This window comes from Sapajus apella, unplaced genomic scaffold, assembly GCF_009761245.1.
Source record: "Sapajus apella isolate SASKATOON/1434 unplaced genomic scaffold, GSC_monkey_1.0 scaffold10, whole genome shotgun sequence".
Classification (NCBI taxonomy): domain Eukaryota; kingdom Metazoa; phylum Chordata; class Mammalia; order Primates; family Cebidae; genus Sapajus; species Sapajus apella.
This window is the reverse complement of record NW_022436950.1, coordinates 2,648,373-2,667,684: the sequence shown is the minus strand read 5'-3', so window position 1 is coordinate 2,667,684 and position 19,312 is coordinate 2,648,373. Positions and strand designations below refer to the sequence as shown.

At 49.1% G+C, this 19,312-nt stretch overlaps 1 protein-coding gene and 1 long non-coding RNA gene across 49 annotated transcripts in view; one reads left to right on the top strand and one right to left on the bottom strand.

The window, feature by feature from the left end:
* The window catches only part of LOC116551590, a 23,674-nt gene extending 11,491 nt beyond the window's left edge, over nt 1-12,183 (bottom strand). The window contains exons 1-4 of the long non-coding RNA XR_004269009.1: nt 12,115-12,183; nt 6,295-6,301; nt 4,844-4,852; nt 6-10 (exon numbers count right to left, since the gene is read on the bottom strand). This is a non-coding gene — a long non-coding RNA (uncharacterized LOC116551590). The remainder of the gene's footprint in view (nt 1-5; nt 11-4,843; nt 4,853-6,294; nt 6,302-12,114) is intronic.
* LRRFIP1 (LRR binding FLII interacting protein 1) overlaps nt 1-19,312 on the top strand; it is a 159,744-nt gene that overhangs the window by 77,154 nt on the left and 63,278 nt on the right. For 31 of the 48 annotated variants that reach the window (XM_032277809.1, XM_032277811.1, XM_032277810.1 and 28 more), the window contains exons 2-3: nt 11,198-11,284; nt 17,836-17,853. In XM_032277809.1, coding sequence (XP_032133700.1) covers nt 11,198-11,284; nt 17,836-17,853 — 105 coding nt within the window. The remainder of the gene's footprint in view (nt 1-11,197; nt 11,285-17,835; nt 17,854-19,312) is intronic. The other 17 variants (XM_032277814.1, XM_032277808.1, XM_032277805.1 and 14 more) reach the window with 1 other exon arrangement.

The window sequence follows — 19,312 nt, the reverse complement described above, 5'->3', positions numbered from 1 at the left end:
GTTACCCAGGCTGGAGTGCAATGGCGCGATCTCGGCTCACCGCAACCTCCGCCTCCCGGGTTCAGGCAATTCTCCTGCCTCAGCCTCCTGAGTAGCTGGGACTACAGGCTTGTGCCACCACACCCAGCTAGTTTTTGTATTTTTAGTAGAGACAGGGTTTCGCCATGTTGTCCAGGCTGGTCTCAAACTCCTGACCTCAAGTGATCCATCTGCCTCGGCCTCCAACGTGCTGGGATTACAGATATGAGCCTGCCCAACGAACTATTTTTCAACATATGGAAAATAATGGTAGAAATGAAACAGCTGTGGGACTTCTTTGGCTATTTTTGTACTATGCTAAAATGTTAGCTACTGCCTATGTCGGCACACACCTGAGAGCAGCTGCGATTTAAGGGTTTTTTGTTTTCGCTTTCCCCCCGGGTATGATGTAGCTGCTCCCCCGCCTCATCCAAGTAGACAAGTTCATGGAGGATAAACATGACAGCTGCCGTTTCTTTTGTAGCTGGTTCCAGGGAATATCCACTGAATATAGGAAAGATTGTCAGTCTCCGTGTGCCGCCGGACGTGGGAAATCCCTGGTTCTGGTAGAGCTTTCCGCCTTATTCTCAGAGGAAACCATTTCAATGGTTTTGTGAAACCTTAAAGGTCTGGGGTTTGTAGGACAATCTTGAGCAGAGCAGGTAAAGGTGAAGGGAGTGGAGCCCAGACGTGCTGCCTGGAGGGAAACCTGTCACCTGGAGAGGACACAGCACAGGGGACACCCAGCCGCCCTCACCACTCAGTCCCACACATCCATGTTAGTGGTAGTCATGGCTCTTGTATTTCCAGCATGTTGAGGCTATTGAAGGAAATATGAAGATTCATGCATCTCAGGAAAAGCAAAAAATGTATTAACAGCAAGAGTAGAAATTCACTTGCCTGGAAGATACCATGTAACATATATAGCATATTTATTCCTCAGCGCCACTGTGGGTGGGTAGCAGCTAAGCCCAAGATTGTTGTGAGGTTTGAATAGGTCGATGTGTGAATCATCAATAAAGTAACATCAATCATTTTGTTCCTGATTAATATCTTTTGCCATTTTGGTATGTGAAGTACTTTAAAGAAGCTTATTATTCTGAAAACCAAAGTCTGGAGAGTTCCAGTAGCAAAACAGAGAAAGTCAGTGGCCAATCTCAGTGTACAAATAATTCACCTCTGGCATAAAGACAAAGAATTTCAGAGGGGAAGGAAGCTCTTAAAGATTACGTCTCTTCCTACTTCTATAATGAGGGCTGTTGTTCAAAAATGGAGCAGTTTATCCAGGATCACATAACTGTAGGTGATAGAGCCCAAACTGGAGGCTGTGGCTGAGTCTTCCGACTCCTTTCTGGACAGTCCCCACCTGCATAAACTCAGACCTTTACCAAGAACAGTGCAGCCCCATCTGAAAGAGGCAGTGATCACCCAGCATTTCTTGGACTTGTCTGCCAGGTCCACTGAGTGCAGAAGACAGTGTGCTGGCTCCTGGGGCCTATGGGCCCCACCAGGAGCAGCCTTGTTAGCCAAAGCCTTCTTTGAAGGCTGCCATCTTACTGTAAAATTTCATGATAATTTCACAGTCTACTTCATAATTTGTCTGAGTTAATTTCGATGGAAACATGATGTTTCAAATAACTAGTTAAGCTTTGGCCTCTAACTTTATGCCCTCCCAATCTTCACAGTGTCCTGAGCACCAGACACCCAGACCTGTGCTCTGAATCGTGCCTGGTCTGGTTCATAGAGCATGTCGGAGAGGGGCAGCTCCACGCTAGAGTTCTGAAGCTCTGGATCTCAACCCTGTCTTTTTACAAGTTCCTTAACTTCTTCCTTGCTAACCTGAAATGAAATGCATAGGTGATGAAATCAACCAGTGCACAGAATTTCAGGTCAATATAACATTTCCTTAAAAAATAAAATACAGCCGGGCGCGGTGGCTCAAGCCTGTAATCCCAGCACTTTGGGAGGCCGAGGCGGGTGGATCACGAGGTCAAGAGATCGAGACCATCCTGGTCAACATGGTGAAACCCGTCTCTACTAAAAGTGCAAAACATTAGCTGGGCATGGTGGCGCGTGCCTGTAATCCCAGCTACTTGGGATGCTGAGGCAGGAGAATTGCCTGGACCCTGAAGGCGGAGGTTGCAGTGAGCCAAGATCGTGCCATTGCACTCCAGCCTGGGTAACAAGAGTGAAACTCCTTCTCAAAAAAAATAAAATAAAATAAAATAAAAAATAAAATACAGGTAGTTTCTAGTAACATAGAAAGAATTTTAATATAAAAATGCTCCAGACCAGGTATCCCAGCAGTTGAATGCAGTAGGGAGACTTGCACACACCCATGCCTGATGTCGCAGGGAGGCTGACACAGGTGTATTCACTGAGACCCACACACCACCCTCATGTTGCTGTCTATGATTGTGACATTCTGAAAGGGGGACTAACTCTCAGGAAAGTTCTGAACGAAACCAAGTGTCATGTTCCCTCAATTTCCATGTCGATTGCATTCCTATAATATTTCATGTATATTCGAACTGTATAAAACATATTTGGAGTTTATATGTAAGTTGGAATCAGTTTGTAAATCCAAAAATAAAAAAAAACAGTGTTTTTTCTACCTTCCTGAGTAGGAAAGGGAAAAGCTCTTCCCACTGAGGACCTGTCTGAATGCAGGATGATTGGCAGACCTGGCCCTGCTCCCCACCCCCTGCGATACTCTTAGCTTCTTCCCAATCTTTGTGACATCCCAATCCCCCCAACATTTCCAAAATGCCCCCTAAGTCAACACTCCTGCCACTGCCAGCTGCCACCCCAGAGGTCCCTGTGCCTGGTAACGATGTTTCCCATGGTCATGGCCGCAGGGAAGGCTTCCTTGTGGTTATTGGGGGACTTCCTGAGATTGCCTAGATGAGCATTTCTTTTGGAACTGAGATACAATGCACATGGCCTCTGGGGGACACGGGGCCCTGAGCTTCCCCTGTGTTTCGGAGGGGTAGCCTTTGCTCTCCGCTCTCATCCATGTCTGTGCAGGAGAACATCACCCGGTCCGTTTGGTTGCTGTGAATAACAAACTATTTTTAGAGGCTGCTGCATCTGAGGGTTGGGGGGTTTACATAGAAAGCAAAATTTGGTGGCTGTGGCCACTTCCTGTAGCAAGGCGGCTCAGGAAAGGGATCCCGAGTCACAGCCTGGGAACACCATGGCCCCTCCGGGAGCTTGATTCCTTTTTAGCTCAGGGGAAGAATTGCACAAAGACAGAGGCCCCTGCTTGTTTCTGAACAAACTGGCTTTGTGATCACCTCAGGCTTCGGCTGCATCGTATTCCTGTTAGGTTCACATGCGTGAACTTGAACTCCATCCTTAACACTTGTCCAGAAAGGGTATAAACTAGACTGGTGACATATCATGAGGTCTGGGGAAAAAATGCTGCTGCTTTTTCACTTCTGCTTGATGCTCAAACCTGCAGGCTGAAATGAACGTGTGTAATTAATAGGAGAACTCCCTCCTGCTTGTAGAGTGCTTTACAGCTGGCCAAAGGCTTCTCTCCCTCAACAGCCCCATGGGGCATCATTTCCATCTGACATCGGAGGAGAGCTGCTGTTAATGGCCCAGTCCTCTGTCCGTTGGCCCACTGGGTGTCCCTATTGTGCGCTAACAGACTCCTAGCAAACAGTGGGCAGGGCAGCCTCGAATCTGCTCATGAGCAGTGTGCCCTAGGTCTCCCCGGGCTCTGCAGGGGGAAGGGGAGCGGCCTCCGGCTCACAGGAGGTGCTTTCCAGGCTGCAGGGCTTTCTCAGCCTGGGTGGAAGGAGTGACATCAGAGCATTTCTTAGGAACTGCCTACCCTAAAGCGGTGGCTCATAAACCCCTTCCAGCTTCTGTGTAGAATTCTGGACCCAAGGGTATTACTACAGAGTTTTAAAGCAGAGTAAGAATGTTTCCTGACTTCAGGGTGAGAGGCCCTGGGATCTGTAATTCCACGGTAGGCTGGAATCCCAGGAAAGCTTCAATGCTCAGGAAATACATGAGCAATGCCAGGATCCCCTGAAGGAGTGTGGGGATTTTTAAGCAAGCTGACCAGCCAGACTCCGCTGCACCTGCTGTCCTCTGCCGGCAGTCAGGGCCCCTGCCCCACCAGTGTCAGTTGTGTTTCTGTGCTTTGAAGAAGACCTCCCGGTAGGAGCCACAAGAAGGATACAAATGCCTTTAGCGCCCCCGACGCCGCTGGAATTGGGTTCAGCGTGTTGGGTAGTAACCCCACCGCCTACAACGCCTCCAGCACAGGCTGAGGCCACGTGAGGATGGAAGCACAAGCGGGCCAAGCCAGGAGGGCACGAGGGAGGGCTCGCCAGTCTGCCCTCTGTTGGGGCTTTCTCCTTGTGTCCTGGTCAATAACTTCTCTCTTTGGTTCTCCTGGACCTCTGCCCCCAGCCTGAGCTAGGCTGTCCCTGAGTTCCCTGATCTGGAATCATCTTTGGGTGACTGTCTTCTTGCAGCTGGGAATCTCTGGGGCTCTGAGCAGGAGACCCGTGGGGGGCCCTGGGAGAACAGGCCTGGGTTGGATGGTCCACTTCACTGCCCTGTGTGCCCTGCCCAGTAGAAGCCATTTCTGCTGTGTGGTTCTGTCTAAAACTAGAGCCACTCAGGGCCCTCTGCATGGTGTGGGGACCTGTCACACAGTAACTTCTAACGTGCTTTTATCTGTGGCTCAGGATGGGGATGGTGACTTCTTATGCAGTCTTCTGAAGGCCTCTCCAGCCTGGCTCCCGAGATGTCACACACGGGTCTGTGCAGCCCGGAGAAGACCCTGCAGTGGGAGAAGAGTCACGTTGATTGTCTGTCTCCCCAGCTGGCTTGTGGGGCAGGCACCTGGTAGAGGGGTCCCCCAGGGAGGTGCCCCCATAGACTTGGATTCCACCTGGCATCGAGGATGTGGCTGGGAGAGGCTGGCTGTCTTCTTCTCCATTTGTTTCGGAGGCCCTGGGAGTCATACGCGTGCTTCCTTGTGTATTTTTAGATCTGTCATCACCGTAAGCACCACCTCCATATCAGAGCACTGTCAGATTCACGTACGGCAAAATGAGACGCAAAAGTGCAACTCTGGAGTCCGGGTTTGTCTTTCTAGGATTAGTACAAGGAGGCAGGTTTGATAGGAAGTGGAATCTTTGTTCCCAGCCATCCTCACCCTCAAGGACTATCTTGCTTTAAGACCCAGTTCCTGTAAAACTCTGTCTGTGGGGTCCTGCCCTGAACTGGAATGGCTCTGGACCAACAGTTGTGAGCGTTCCTGAGAAGCCAGGGAGCCTGGATCTTGTCAGGGGAGCTGGGGTCAGCTCCTCCCTCTGCTCCATCTTCACCCCGCAGGCAGCAGCAGGAACTGAGGGGCAGCGCTGTAAAACCCAGCAAGGTCGCCTTCTAGCAGCAGAAAGCATGGGTTTGGGTTTTGGGGCTCTCATTTCCTTCCGCTCTTTCTTTCTTTTTAAATTTTTGCTATTTATTAGGAAACATAGCAACTGTACCCAGCCATGCGTGGCCTGCTGCACAGCAGGGGCCCTTATCTTGAGTGAGCCACATGCTAGGCAAGGAGGGGGCAGGGGGAGGGGCTTGTGGGAACCCAGATCTGGGGTGGGACTGAGCCCCCACCTCCCAGCCTCAACAATTGTTAGCTTGCAGCCATTTACACCTCACCCAGGTTATTTGAAGGAGTCAGAGGGAGATGATTTCACTGCACTTTTAAATGTTTTAGTACCTCGGCGTGTGGGCAGAGGAGGGAGGCTTCAGGGTGTAGGGCCCAGGAGCAGGGAGCACTTGCTCTTTCCCTGTTGGCTCCTGTAGGGAAGGGACAGAGCAGCCCCCAGGGACCCTGGTGAGGGCCATGCCAAGAAGCCACTGGGATCCTGTTCTAATCTAATCAGTGGAGATTTCAGCAAGCCCGGATGTGAGGAAAGAGTGATTCAACCTGCAGGCCTTCTAGGGTACGTGCAGTCCTGTCTCCTGAGTTCTCTGAAGCCCGTGCAGTGTTTGCTTTGTATCCTCAACTCCACGGCACCAGGCTTGATCCGCTGCAGCCCATCCCAACCCCGTCCCCATGCTGGAAGTGGCCTCGCAGCTCGCTCTCCCCACCCCATATCTGCTCCCCGCATTTCAGCCAGAGAGCCCTGCTTCTGAAACAACAGTCAGATTCCTCTGTGTTCTTAAAGCCCTTCGGTGGTTCTGAATTCTTCCAAGATGAGGTTCTAGATATCGAGGCTGAGGGTGAGGGTCTGCACCCCAGACCACCGCACGCCTCGGCACCGGCTCCTGGTCGCAGCCACCCAGGCCCTGACTCTCTCCTTCTGTTTCAGGGTCTGGCTTAGGGCTTTAGTCCTGTGGGGTTAGGTCAAGTTCCCCAGAGCAGCCCCCGCCCCCGCCCCACGTTTCTTCCCTCCGTGTGGTCCTCGTCGCATAGACACTGTCTCCAGGTGCTTTGCCTATGTCCCAGGAGTCTGGGCACCCAACTGCATTGCGGAAATCGCTCCCACTGTCCCAAGCGGTGCTGCTGCATGCATTCCTGTGGCCTCCGCGGGCCATGGACCAGCCCACAGGCTACTCACAGAAAGTGACAGGATGTGTTTGGAAACTCTTCAAGCAGTCCGAATGACCGTGGCCCATCATGAGATTTTATATTTTACAAAAGTGTCAGTTGGTGAAGGATTTGTCCTGCGCCACCGGAGCACGGACCTGAGGCTCCCCAGGCCCCGAGAACCCTGACCGCAGTCAGCACTCTCCCCGGTGACTCCATGGTGATCAAGTCAGCCATCGTCATCTGCTGGGCTCTGTCAGGCTGCTGTGCCGTTCTTAGCAGCGTCTCTGTTTGGAGAATAATTTTGTTGAAACCCTGCAGATTTTCTTTTCTTTTTTTTTTTTTTTCCCCAAGACAGAGTCGCCAGGCTGGAGTGCGGTGGTACAATCTCGGCCCACTGCAACCTCCACCTCCTGGGTTCACACAATTCTCCTGCCTCAGTCACCCAGGTAGCTGGGATTACAGGTGCATGCTAGCTCGCCCGACTAATTTTTTATATTATTAGTAGAGATGGGTTTGACCACGTTGGCCTGGCTGGTCTCAAACTTCTGACCTCATGATCTGCCCGCCTTGGCCCCCCAAAATGCAGGGATTATAGGTGTGAGCCACTGTGCCCAGCCAACTCCATGGATTTTCTTTCAGACATCCCAAGTGAGTGGCAAGAGTTATTCTGTGGCTAAGTGTGTAGTTTTGTGCTCATGAAGATGGTCATGCGTAGGTCTTTTGCCAGTTTAATTGCTGGCTTATATATTTGTGGGTGTTTAGTTAGGCAGATTCCAAGAATTTCCTATAACTAAATTGCCACTTCTGGTACTGCCAGCACTTTGTTTTCCACATGAGTCACGTGAGGATGGTAAGGGGTGTAGGTGTTCTAGAAGGCGGAGGTTGCAAGGATTTGGAATTGTATTCAGTGACAAATGGATCTTCTCTCTGAATTCGAATGCAAGGTGGAGATCGCCACAGTTGGCCTGTCTGGGAGGTGGGCTTGCTTGTGTCCTCATGAGGAATCAATTGTGTAACGTGGTTCATCCACGTGGTCCCTTTATCAACCCAAGCCCATGTGCCCCCCAGCAAAGGTCATTGCTTTTTAGCCTTTTAATGTCATTATCCCCAAGTGAGGGACAGGGTAGACAGACCTGTTAGGCTGAAGGCAGGCCATGATGAGAACCTTTCCTGGGTGGAGGGCAGGCCCCCCGGGCGCAGCAGAGGTCTGACAGGGCATTGTTTTGGAGGCCTGCGAGTCTGGAGCGGGGACACCTGAGAGGGGCCCCCAGGTGGAATACCGCGTGCTCAGTAGGCGAGTTCTGCAAGGACCTTTGGCCCAAGGCCCACAGAGCTAAGCTGTAGTAGGTTGGGAAGCTGGGCAGGCAGGTGGGGAAGTGGGTGGGCGTGCCAGTGCTTGGGACCCCCCTCAGCTCACAGAGATACTCGCCCTGTGAGAGCAGGAGTCACCTCAGACCTCCTCTCCTTCTGTTAATTATCTGCTACTTGTGTAATAAATATCTGCAACTCAGTGGCTTAGAATAACACACAGTTATGATCTCACAGTTTCTATGGACAGGAGTCTGGGCACATTGGCCAGGCATACTGGTTCGTGCTGGTAATCCCAGCACTTTGGGAGGCTGAGGCAGGTGGATGGCTTGAACCCAGGAGTTTGAGACCAGCCTGGGCAACATGGCAAAACCCCATCTCTACAAAAGATGCAGAAATTAGCCAGGTGTGGTAACACCCACCCTGTAGTGCCAGGTGCTCGGGAGGCATGAGGTTGAACCTAGGAGGCAGAGGTTGCAGTGAGCTGTGATCACGCTACTGCACTCCAGCCTGGGCAACAGAGGGAGACCCTGTCTCAAAGGGAAAAAAAAAAGGAGGCTGGACTCGGCCTCACTGGGTCCCATGCCCCGGTCTCACAAGGCTACAGCCAAGGTGTCTGCCATTCTGGGGTCTTTCTGGAGTTCAGGCTCCTCTTCTGAGCCACAGGTTTGTTGGAAGAATTCAGTTCCTTGCGGTTTAGGACCGAGGCCTCTGTCCCTGCTGGCGTCAGTCAGCCGAGGGCTGCTCTCAGCTCGCCAAGGCCCCTCCCACCAGGCGGCTGGCTTTCTCGACACCAGCAAGGATGCTCTCCGACTTCTAGACCCCCTTTTAAAGGGCTTGCCTGATTAGGGCAGGCCCATAGGATAATCTGTCTTTTGAGCAAGGCAGTCAACTGATGATCTTTATTTTTTAATACTCTTTGCCATGTAACGCAGCCTAATCACCGTGGTGTCATCCATCATGCCCGCTGTCCCACACTCAGTGGGAGAGGGGTATGCAGGGCGTGGACACCAGTGGTGGGGCCTTGGGGACCAACCAGCTGCACTTGTCTCTTCCTCTGTCCCCCTCTGGTGATCTTCCTTCTCCCAGCCCTTTCTGCCTCCTTGTATCTCACCTCTGCTCCCCTTCTTTTTCCCGCCTGGCCTGGCTTCTCTTTTCCCAGCCCCTCCTTTGTTCCTCCATTGCCCCCACCCCCCAAGCTGGTGGCCTATGGCTGTGATGAAAACTCGGGCCTGCTCTGCACTGGCTTAGAAACTGAGCCAGCGGCACAGAGCCACCTGCCTTCCCAGGAAGGGCTGCACTTGGTGCGGCCTTGGTCACTTTGCTGGCCCATTGGTAGGAGGGCACTCTAATGTCTTTCTTTCTCTGTCTCCTCCTTCTTTGCTAGATCTATAGACCCAAGAGGCCTTTCTTTTATTTGAAATAGGGTTTTGCTCTGTCACCCAGGCTGGAGTGCAGTGACACAGTCACAGCTCACTGCAGCCTCAACTTCCCAGACTCCAGTGATCCTCCCACCTCAGCCTCCGCAGTAGCTGGGACCACAGGTGTTTGCTACCATACCTGGCCAATTTTTGTGTGTTGGTAGAGACAGGGTTTTTCCATGTGGCCCAGGCTGGTCTCAAACTCTTGACCTCAAGAGATCCACCTGCCACAGCCTCCCAAAGTGCTGGGATTCCAGGGCTGAGCTACCATGCTTAGCCTAGCCCCAAAAGAGCCTCCACACCATGTAACATGGTCTTGGAAATTAAAAATGGCAGCAAGGTATCAAGATTCTGATATAGTTGTGATTTTTGACACCCCTTGATTTCAAAAACATGGGGTGGATTGATAAAGGTACCAAGGGAATGGAATAAATTCCTCATAAGGACACAAGCCAGCCAACCTCAAGACAGACCAAGTATGGCCAGTTTTCAACTTAGATTAAAATTGAGAAAGAAAATACCTCTGTAATACAGTGTAAGTCTAGGGTGGGAGAGATGGACATCCCTGTCAGAACACATCTCCAGGCCGGGAGCTTGCTGGCCACCTCGGAAGTCCCATTTTAAGATCACCTAGGAGCCAGGTGTGGTGGTGCAGACCTGTATCCCAGCTACTCGGGAGGCTGAGGCAGGAGGGCTGCTGGAGCCCAGGGGGTCCAGGCTGCAGTGAGCTGGGATCACACCTGTGCACAGACACACACACTGCACGCCAGCCTGGGCGACAGGAAAAGACCCCATCCCCAAAAGAAAAAGAAAAATAATGGAAGAAAAAAGAAAAGGTTACACAAGACAACATCTGAAAACTTTATAGAAACACTGGTGGAAGGATTACAGATGTGTTTGCAAAAAAACTTAAGTAGAAAGAGGGTGGGGTTTGTTTGATACCAGAAAACCTGCTTTCAGTAACACTTATGCCATCGACCTCACTGGGCTGTTGCATCACATGAAACAGTGAATAAGCATGTGGTTTGTAAAATGTCTGGGAAGTCGTTTGCAGAAACAGTTCAGATGCCAGGCTCAATCGCCCTCGTGTCCATTCCTGCTCAAGCATTTGAAGCATTCTCACAGAGCAGAATGTGGCAGAACAGCTACAAGTTGAAAAATACTTGTGTGGAGGCTGAATTTTTAATGCAAGGTAGGACTCCAACAGCTAGAGCCATTCTGCTGTGATCGTCATTGTCTCGGGGAAAGACGGGCTCCCAGCACGGCTGGGTTGAAGGGGAAGCTGAGGGCACGTGTGTGCTGAGAAGCAACTAGGTGGGAGTTTCCTGGGGTTACAGTCCCAACTCCACCTCAGCCAGCCCTGTGACCTCAGACGGGTCTGACAGCTTCTCCAGGCCCCCACTTTCCACTCTCTAAAGCGAGGGGTTGAACTGGAGACCTGGAGTAGCATGTAGCTGTTGTCACTCCGCTCCACACATCTGTCAGAGCTCCAGAGGGAGGCTGACTGCCCGGCCCTGCCACTTGCAGGCTGTGTGACCTCAGGCAAGTCACTTGCCCTCTCTGTGTCTTACTTCCCTCATGTTTAAGCTGGGGACGGTAGCAGTCTCTGCCTAATGAGGCTGTTTTGAGGAGTACATGGCATCGTATCCATAAAGCTCATAGAATAGTGCCTGCCCAGCATGTGGAAAAGGCTTGATAAATGGTAGCAATTCTTATAAGTACAATTTCTATCGCTCCTGACCACCCTTTTACTCTGTGAGTCTGGAATTTATTGCTGTATATCTGTTAAACTCTGAACAAGATTTTCTTTCAGCATCATCACTGCTGACCCTGCACTGGGAAGGTGCCCGCTGCCCTGTCCTCTAATAAGATGTCCTGTCTGTTTCAGGCGGAGGCCCGGCTCGCCGCAAAACGCGCAGCACGTGCGGAGGCTCGAGAGATCCGCATGAAGGAGCTGGAGCGGCAGCAGAAGGAGGTAACGCTTGGGGCTCCTTGTTGGGTCTTTTCACGGTGATTTGCGTTTTGGGTCCAGCGTGCCAATGCAGCCACCTGCTGCTGCAGACGCACCTGGCTGTCTCATGTTGCTCATGGTCGGAGTGCGTTTGCACCTGTGACTTCTGCCCAAGGTCAGGCTGGGAGTGCACATAGCACAGATGCCAGGCGTGCCTGCTCAGACCTGCTGCCTCCTAAAAGGGACTTAGCAGCCTCTTGCCTGCAAAGATCATGCTTTCCAGCTGCAAGGAGCCAAAATGTGCAGGGTCTGAGCTTTAATGTCTAACTGTCGTACTAGAATCTAAATCCTCTGGATTAACATGGAAAAGAAGAACAGATCAATGAGTTTCTAGGCTGGCCAATTTATTTTATTTAAAAATATTTCCCCTGTGGTTTGTACAGTGTTGATCATGCATGGGCTGCAGGTTTCAGGATATCTGGAGCCCGTGTGTGATAGAGAGAGAATGAACATGATGGATGACATAGCCAGGAAGAAACTTGCCCCTGGGAAAATGGCGAGCAATGTGTTGACACACCTGCTCATGGCCTTTGCAGCTTATTTTCATCATCTTGAGCTGGAACCAGGAGTCATTTCTGACAGCATGAGGGCTCTTTAACTCACAGTTATGGTGTGACCTTTTCTGTGAGCTCAGAGGCACAGAAGCCGAGACCCCCTCAGTCTGTGCTCTCCCGTGGGCCATGCCCTACGGGGCCAAGGAACCATCCATCCCGAGCCCACCCCCATGGGCTTTTCTTCTTAAGAAGATTTGATTTGATTTTGCTAGACAGAAGTAACCAGCTGCCTTCCTACACAGGTTCATGTTTGGCTTGCATAGCCAAATTTTAAAAGGCGACCCAGTGTGTAAAACCAGTGCGATTTCAGATAAAAATCTGAATTTCCAGATTCTCTTACGGTGGTTGTAGATTCTGCCATATTCCCAGCAAAGACCAAGCCGGCCACATTCCCTGCAGGGGCGGGGCCCTGCCACCGGTCTGACGTGCTCATTGCCCTCCGCTGCTGGGCGTTAGCCACTCTGGGTAGAGTCTTCAGGCAGAGGCTGGGCAGTGTCACCGAGCCCTGGGAACCATCCTGCAAGCTCACACTCCAGTATCCATAGTGGTTGCTGGAGGCCACTAGAAGGAATAGTGCTTTTATTCTGAACTGGTTTTTGAATATATATATATCTATATTTTGCTGTTGTTGAGATGGAGTCTCGCTCTGTCACCCAGGCTAGAATACAGTGACGTGATCTCTGCTCACTGCAACCTCCGCCTCCCGGGTTCAAGCAATTCTCATGCCTCGGCCTTTCAAGTAGTTGAGATTACAGGTGCACCACACCATGCCTGGTTACTTTTTGTATTTTTAGTAGAGACAGTGTTTCGTCATGTGGGCCAGAGTGGTCTCAAACTCCTGACCTCAAGTGATCCTCCTGCCTTGACCTCCTGTGCTCCCAAAGTGCTGGGATTACAGGCATAAGCCACCACACCTGGCTTAAATATATCTATTTCAAATGACAAAATCTCAAGTGCTTTTTCACACTGCCCAGTGTCAGTTTTTCCGTAGAATGTGTCTGTTCCTATCTCAGTAGACACTTTCCAGTTCCCCGTGGACAGGACACTGCTGGCCCCTTCCATCTGTTTTAGAAACCGAATAGCAGCAGGCCGGTAAGGTGGTTAATTCGACGGGCAGTGGCCACCGGTTCTTGGGACATATCACCGTGTGAGCGGACGGCTGCCTGGTTCTCCAGAGCCAGAAGCCACCCCCTCTGGCTACTGTGTGGCATTCCAAGGCTTATCGGGTTTTAACCCACTTCTCCTGGCTTCCCAATAGGGCCCCAGTCTTTTATTATTATTATTATTAAGGCCATAAAATAGTTGTAAAAAGAATTTCCCGAAGTATTTTGTTTCTCTGCCAGGCTTTGCACGGTTGGTGGGACTGTAAGGCCCCTGCCTGCCCTGTTCATAGCTCCTGTGTCTCGGCTCTGTTGCTACAGCAGAGCCAGGGACTCAGAGGGTGCACTTGGCCGTGAAGCTGTGGGCGGGCCCTGCCCAGCTTTCAGGATGGTGTCTGTCATCATTTCATCATTTTTCTCATGTACAGTAGATATAAGGAAAGTTACTTTCATCAAGAATACAAATGTGGAATATCTACAAAATCAAGGTGAAAAAATAACTATAGTATGTACATAGTACAGACTCTACTATATGTATGTACATACACATCTATCTTCTAAATTAAACATTTAGATGAAAACATATTGACTGTATTCTTCCTTTTTCTTTTTTTTTGAGACAGAATCTTGCTCTGTCACCCAGGCTGGAGTGCAGTGGTGCAATCTTGGCTCACTGCAGCCTCCCTCTCCTGGGTTCAAGCAATTCCCCTGCCTCAGACTCCTGAGTAGCTGGGATTGCAGGTGCCTGCCATCATGCCCAGCTAATTTTTGTATTTTTAGTAGAGACAGGATTTTACCATGTTGGCCAGGTTGGTCTCGAACTCCTGACCTCAGGTGATCTGCCCGTCTTTGTCTCCTAAAATGCTTGGATTCTAGGCGTGAGCCACCGCACCCGGCCCATATTGTATCTTAATTATGGATGGAACTGATTTAAATATATACATATTGATATAAGCAGCTTGTTACAAAGTTGTTCGGCAAAAGTTCTTGATTTAAAAAGTAACTAAGATGAATTAAGGCAAGAAATCATCTATTTGAATGGCCTTCTTTAAAAGCAAAGCATCCCTTTATTCCTTTGAGTCAAAGGTACCCCTCTTCTGTTGCATTTTAGTTGTACAACGTAAGAGCAATCTGCTGCTGGACTCCCGTATCTCTGTTGTAATATTCCAAGCCACACAAAAAGAAAATTAAAAATAATCCGAGTGGTGGCATGTACCTGTAGTCCCAGCTACGCAGGACACTGAGGCAGAAGCATTGCTTAAGCCCAGGAGCTTGGAGTAATGGTGGTGCCTTCATGGTCCCCCTGCATAGCCACTGTACCCCAGCTGGGGCAACATAGTGAGACCCCCATCTCTTTCAAAAAGTCAAAAAATAATAAGTAGTTGCTACTCCAGATAGGAAACCAAGCCTTTGTCATTTTATTTCAGTATCGTAAGAAAGGCATGCGGAGCAGCCCTCATTGGTGCCTCTGATGAGCACGGGCTTTGCAGAGAACATCCAATAAGATCTGGGAAGTCTGATGTAAAATGCTGTGGCTTGTCCTCTTCAGCACGCGTTTAGGTGTCATTTGCTTAGTTGGTCACATTCGAATTTTGAAATTGTTCTCCCTACAGCATGGTTTTATCATAAAGATATTTCAGAGAGTCACAGGAGCCAAAATGTCTCATCCTGTTGCAAATTCCGTGGAACGTTCACCGCCAAGAGTGGTGGTTTTGGTCTGTGCTCTCAGATAGCAGGGACTGGAGAAGGGTGTGGTGTCCCTTGCGGGCAGCACCTTTGGCCATCGTCACCTTTTGCACAGTCCTCTGTGGATCTACAGCCTTGGCTTTCTCATCACTGAGGCCTGCACTTCCACACTCACGTGGCTTGTGGCTGTGACACAAGGGGTATGTCATGGGTGCCACTGCAGACTCCTGCCTGGGGTTGGTCATGGACCAGGACCCAGAGCCACCTGAACTTACCAGGTTGTGCAACAAGAGCCTGGGAAGGTGGGGGATGTGTCGGGAGGGGCAGAGAAATGAACACAGCGAAGACGGTGAGTGGGGACAGCAAGTGAAACAGCTCTACGGGGGGGAAGCCACTCTTTGTGGCAGCAGAGGACGGACGTGGCAGACAGGAAGCTGCCCTGGAAGGCAACAGCCAGACGGGGAAGGGCCGGCCCAGTCAGCCCAACGCAGCGAGTTCCTAACAATGGCAACTGTGCCTTCATGAATTTCAGGTCTTTGCAAGATGACAGCATTGTTGTTTAAAGTTTATGTCTGCTTCTTCTAAAAAGGTATTGAAAGATCTTCAATCAGAGAGAGGTGTATTTTGTGACTAGTCAGAGAAGCCTGCGGGGGGGCGGGGAACATCCCAGAACCCCTGCCATGTGGCAGAGCTGGGCTAGGGGCTGTCACCTGCTGATGGTGATGGGCATCTTCACGAACTTTACAGGTGAGAAAAACAGGACTTAGGGAGATAGTTTTTCCCGAATCTAAGAAAATGACCAAGCCAAGATTCAAACTGGATCTGACCAGATGCAAAGCCTGTGGTCTTCCTAGCACACCCCTCTGTCTCAAAATCAGTCATGTAACCAACACTACAAACAAGGCAGAGGAGGATGGAGTGAATCTGTGGACCATGGGGTTGAAGTTAGCGTCGAGGATGCTGGCACCCACAGCCAGGAGGGAATAGAATGATCCACATAATCCTGGTCACTTTCCAAGTGGAAGCATGCCTTGAAAAAGAAAGTTGTCCTTGGTGCTGTATTTGAGGCACAGTAACATGAAACATAAAATAGACAATTTTGTTAGAATTGTCTATAAATACAGAAGCAGTAGCTGTTCATCTAGCTGTGCCTTTATTTGACCCAAAAGGTGGGATAGAGGCTAGGAGGATTGTACACGTGTGTATATGGGTTTATGTGCATGTGTGTGTGTGTGTGCATGTGTGTGTATATGTGTGTACATGTGCATGCATGTGTGTGCACATGTATGTGGGTCTGTGTGTGTGCATGTGCGTGTGTGTGTGCACACATGTGTGTGTGGGTTCATGTGTGTGCATGTGCATGTGTGCAGGTTTGTGTGTGTGCATGTGCATGTGCCCATGTGCGGGTTCGTGTGTGCATATGCGTGTGTGTGTGTGTGCGGGTTCGTGTGTGTGCATGCGCGTATGTACATGTGCAGGTTTGTGCGTGCATGTGCGTGTGTACGTGTGCAGGTTCGTGTGTGTGCATGTGCGTGTGCAAGTGTGCAGGCTCGTGTGTGTGCATGCACGTGTGTATGTGTGTGGGTTCATGTGTGTGCATGGGTGTGTGCACATGAGCATGTGCATATGCATCCAGAGGGAAGAGAGTCCAGCTGGTGGGGTCTGAGCTTTCAGGTCTTCAGCCCATGCCTGGAGGATTTAGGAAGGTGCACCCACCACCTCCCTCACAGTCTTCTTTGCATATCACAGCACTGGGCCTGGCTATTATTAGAACCAGTGAACACAATTTGAGGTTATACCATCTGGTAGCTTGGGGCACTGACATTTTAAATTGTTGATTAAGGGGAAATGAATACGTTTTGGAAGACCAGTGTTTAAAGTGTAGGGTTGATATTTTGGTGTAAAACTTGAGAAACCTGATCCCTGTTTTCATCTGGGTCACAAGCCATCCCATTTGCATGCAGGCGTTTCTGAGCAGGCTGAGGGTTTTCTTGAAGGGGCTGCTCTGAGCACACTGAGAAGGGCAGGAAGTTGACCAGGGTTTGTGTTCCCCAACGTAAGCATGGAGCGTGTAGAGAGGGGAGGTGGCAAGGAGACACCAGTGGCAGGGGCAGCCCTGTCACCACGGCATTCTCAGACCTCCAGGCCAGCTCCCGCCCCCTGGAATGGCTCTCTTCAGCACACAGACAGCGAGAGCCCACTACAGCGTACACTAGCTGTGTTCCAGGGACTGGTTGAAAGGATATGAGCTCCTTTTTAATGGATTTGTTAAGGGAGAATAGTGGACATGTTCTTGGGAAATTCAAGTAAACCTTGAACTTCGTAGGGAGAACCTACACTGATAGAAAAACAATGGTGATCGGGGTATCCCTTTTCTTGCTGCTGACTGGATAAACATTTTGGTTAGAGATGCTGTTTCTTACAGTCATAATGTTGGATATATTCACGTGTTCCCCATGTAAGACTAGAAATGCCAGCTTCCTGGTCTTGCAGCTTTGGCAGTACTTTGAAGAATGCCTGATATGATCAATGTTTTAATAAATGAATGAATAAATATGAGTAGCTGTCTCAGTTTTATCTCGTGAGTACTGCAAAGTTAAGAGAAACCTCCGAAGCAAATGAATATGTCAATGTATCATAATGACCTCCTTTAGGAATATTTCTGTTATATTCTAATGATCACAGAATTTGGCTGGAATGTTCCTGGTATTCTGTATGTGTCTCTATGAATCAAAACATCAAAGCCTCTTTCTTCATTATTTGTGAATTTGAACAGTTAACTTTCCAATTAAGTTTCTGTACTTTTTGGTTATACTTTTATTACTGCAAAATGAATTTTGAATTAAAGATGAAGGAAGTACTTTTTCTCATTGATGGCAATGGGTTATACAGACTTCTGTATTGGAATAATAGCAGTATTTTTGGTAGAGATTCGTGTGGGTGTACCCCTGTTTCACCAATGTATCTGAAATGGAACGTAAAGTAAGTGATAAAATTACAAACTCTTGTCAGTGGGACCTCACGTTTCCTTATTCACATTTTACTGGTATTCGGTGTTTCTTTCCCAGAATGGCTTTGATTCATATGTCTAGTTACTTACAGAACCTTTCATTCTGATGTTACTGTTTCTGTAATTGGATTTTATATTTCTTTTTTCTTTTGTCCTTCTCTATAGATCTATCAGGTCCAAAAGGTAGGCTCTTCCTTCTTTATTTCCTAACTTGCATGGACTGTTTTTTCCTTACCAAGGGCCTGGTCACCTTTCAGAAATAACACCTTGCATTGAAGATAGCACAGAAGTTCTTACTGTTTATTTTACTACTTTGTGTATGAATTTGTTTGAACAGGAATGACTAGATCCTCATCCTACCCCACTCAAAGCAGCAGTCAGACACATTTCTGTGTACTGAATGCTTTTCTCATCTGCATTTTTCTCTGGAAATTTAAAAAATTGTTTCTTTGAGAAGAAAAGTAATTCTAAGGCAAGAAAAAATTATATTTCCAAATTTGGATAGCCTTCTGAAATTATGTATTGAAAGGAAAAGACAATTTTATTAGAAAACTTCAAAAAATATCCATGAAAATCACCACATATCAAGAGATTATTAGACACGGACTTAAAAATCTGAGTAAAAAGACGATGATATGAGATGAACCTGCCGTTCATCCCTAATGCTCAGAGATCATAAAATAACACACCTCTCTGTTTCCTAGTATTTTGTAGAAGCAGCTGAGCTTTAGAAGTAAATACACTGGGTATGCCAGACACAGAAAATAAAGACAACCACGTCAGTGATTCAAGATCTAGCAAAAATGATATCAGAAGTGAGCGAGTTCCAGGTATTTATGGAATTTGTATACAAGGGAGTCTTTCCCATAAATGAATTTAGTTTGATATTTACAACATCTGTGATAGTTTCCTTTTATAAATTTATTTAGTTTCTAGATGAACAACAACTGTATTTTTCTCTTAGAATGGATAAGAAAATCAGAATAAGATCACTTAATGTTAGAGATTAGAGCACACAGGCCCCCAGAACGCAGGGGCGGTAAATTTAAGAGCCTGTTGTGTTAGATTCCTGAGCCCGATGACGAATCGCCTTCCCCGCGGGTGCCCTGCACCCTGCATAGCTGATGTCCCCAGAAGTGCAAAGAAATTTGTTAAGTAGATGCCAGAATGTGTTGTGCTTGACTAGTGTTTCTAGGGCCCAAGTATAGAAATCGTATTGCAGCTGGAGTTCCTCATCATCCTCAGAGAGCCTCGGGAAGAACTGGACAGTGAAAGGTCAGGCGGGAGCCCTCCCTGTGACTGCCACAGCAGGAGGCTCCCTTCCAATGCCTGGAAGAGGGGCTCTGCCTGGTCATTTCCACTTGTATTCATGCCTTTCTTGTGCTATGTCACATTATTTTCTTTTTACTAAAGAGCCAGGTATACATTGTGAGAACTTTGTCAGAACGTGAATTTGTTTAGAAGGTGAAGCTGGAGGGGGCCCCGGAAGTCCGCAGCAGAAGAGCAGAGGCACAGTTTTATAGTAAAGGTGTGCCAGGGGAAGGGAAGGCTTTCCTCACGGCGGAGATGTCTGGGGAGGAGAGGAGGCGGTGATCGCTCCTCCGGCCCAGCCAGCTGCCCAGTGGAACAGTTTCTCTAGAAT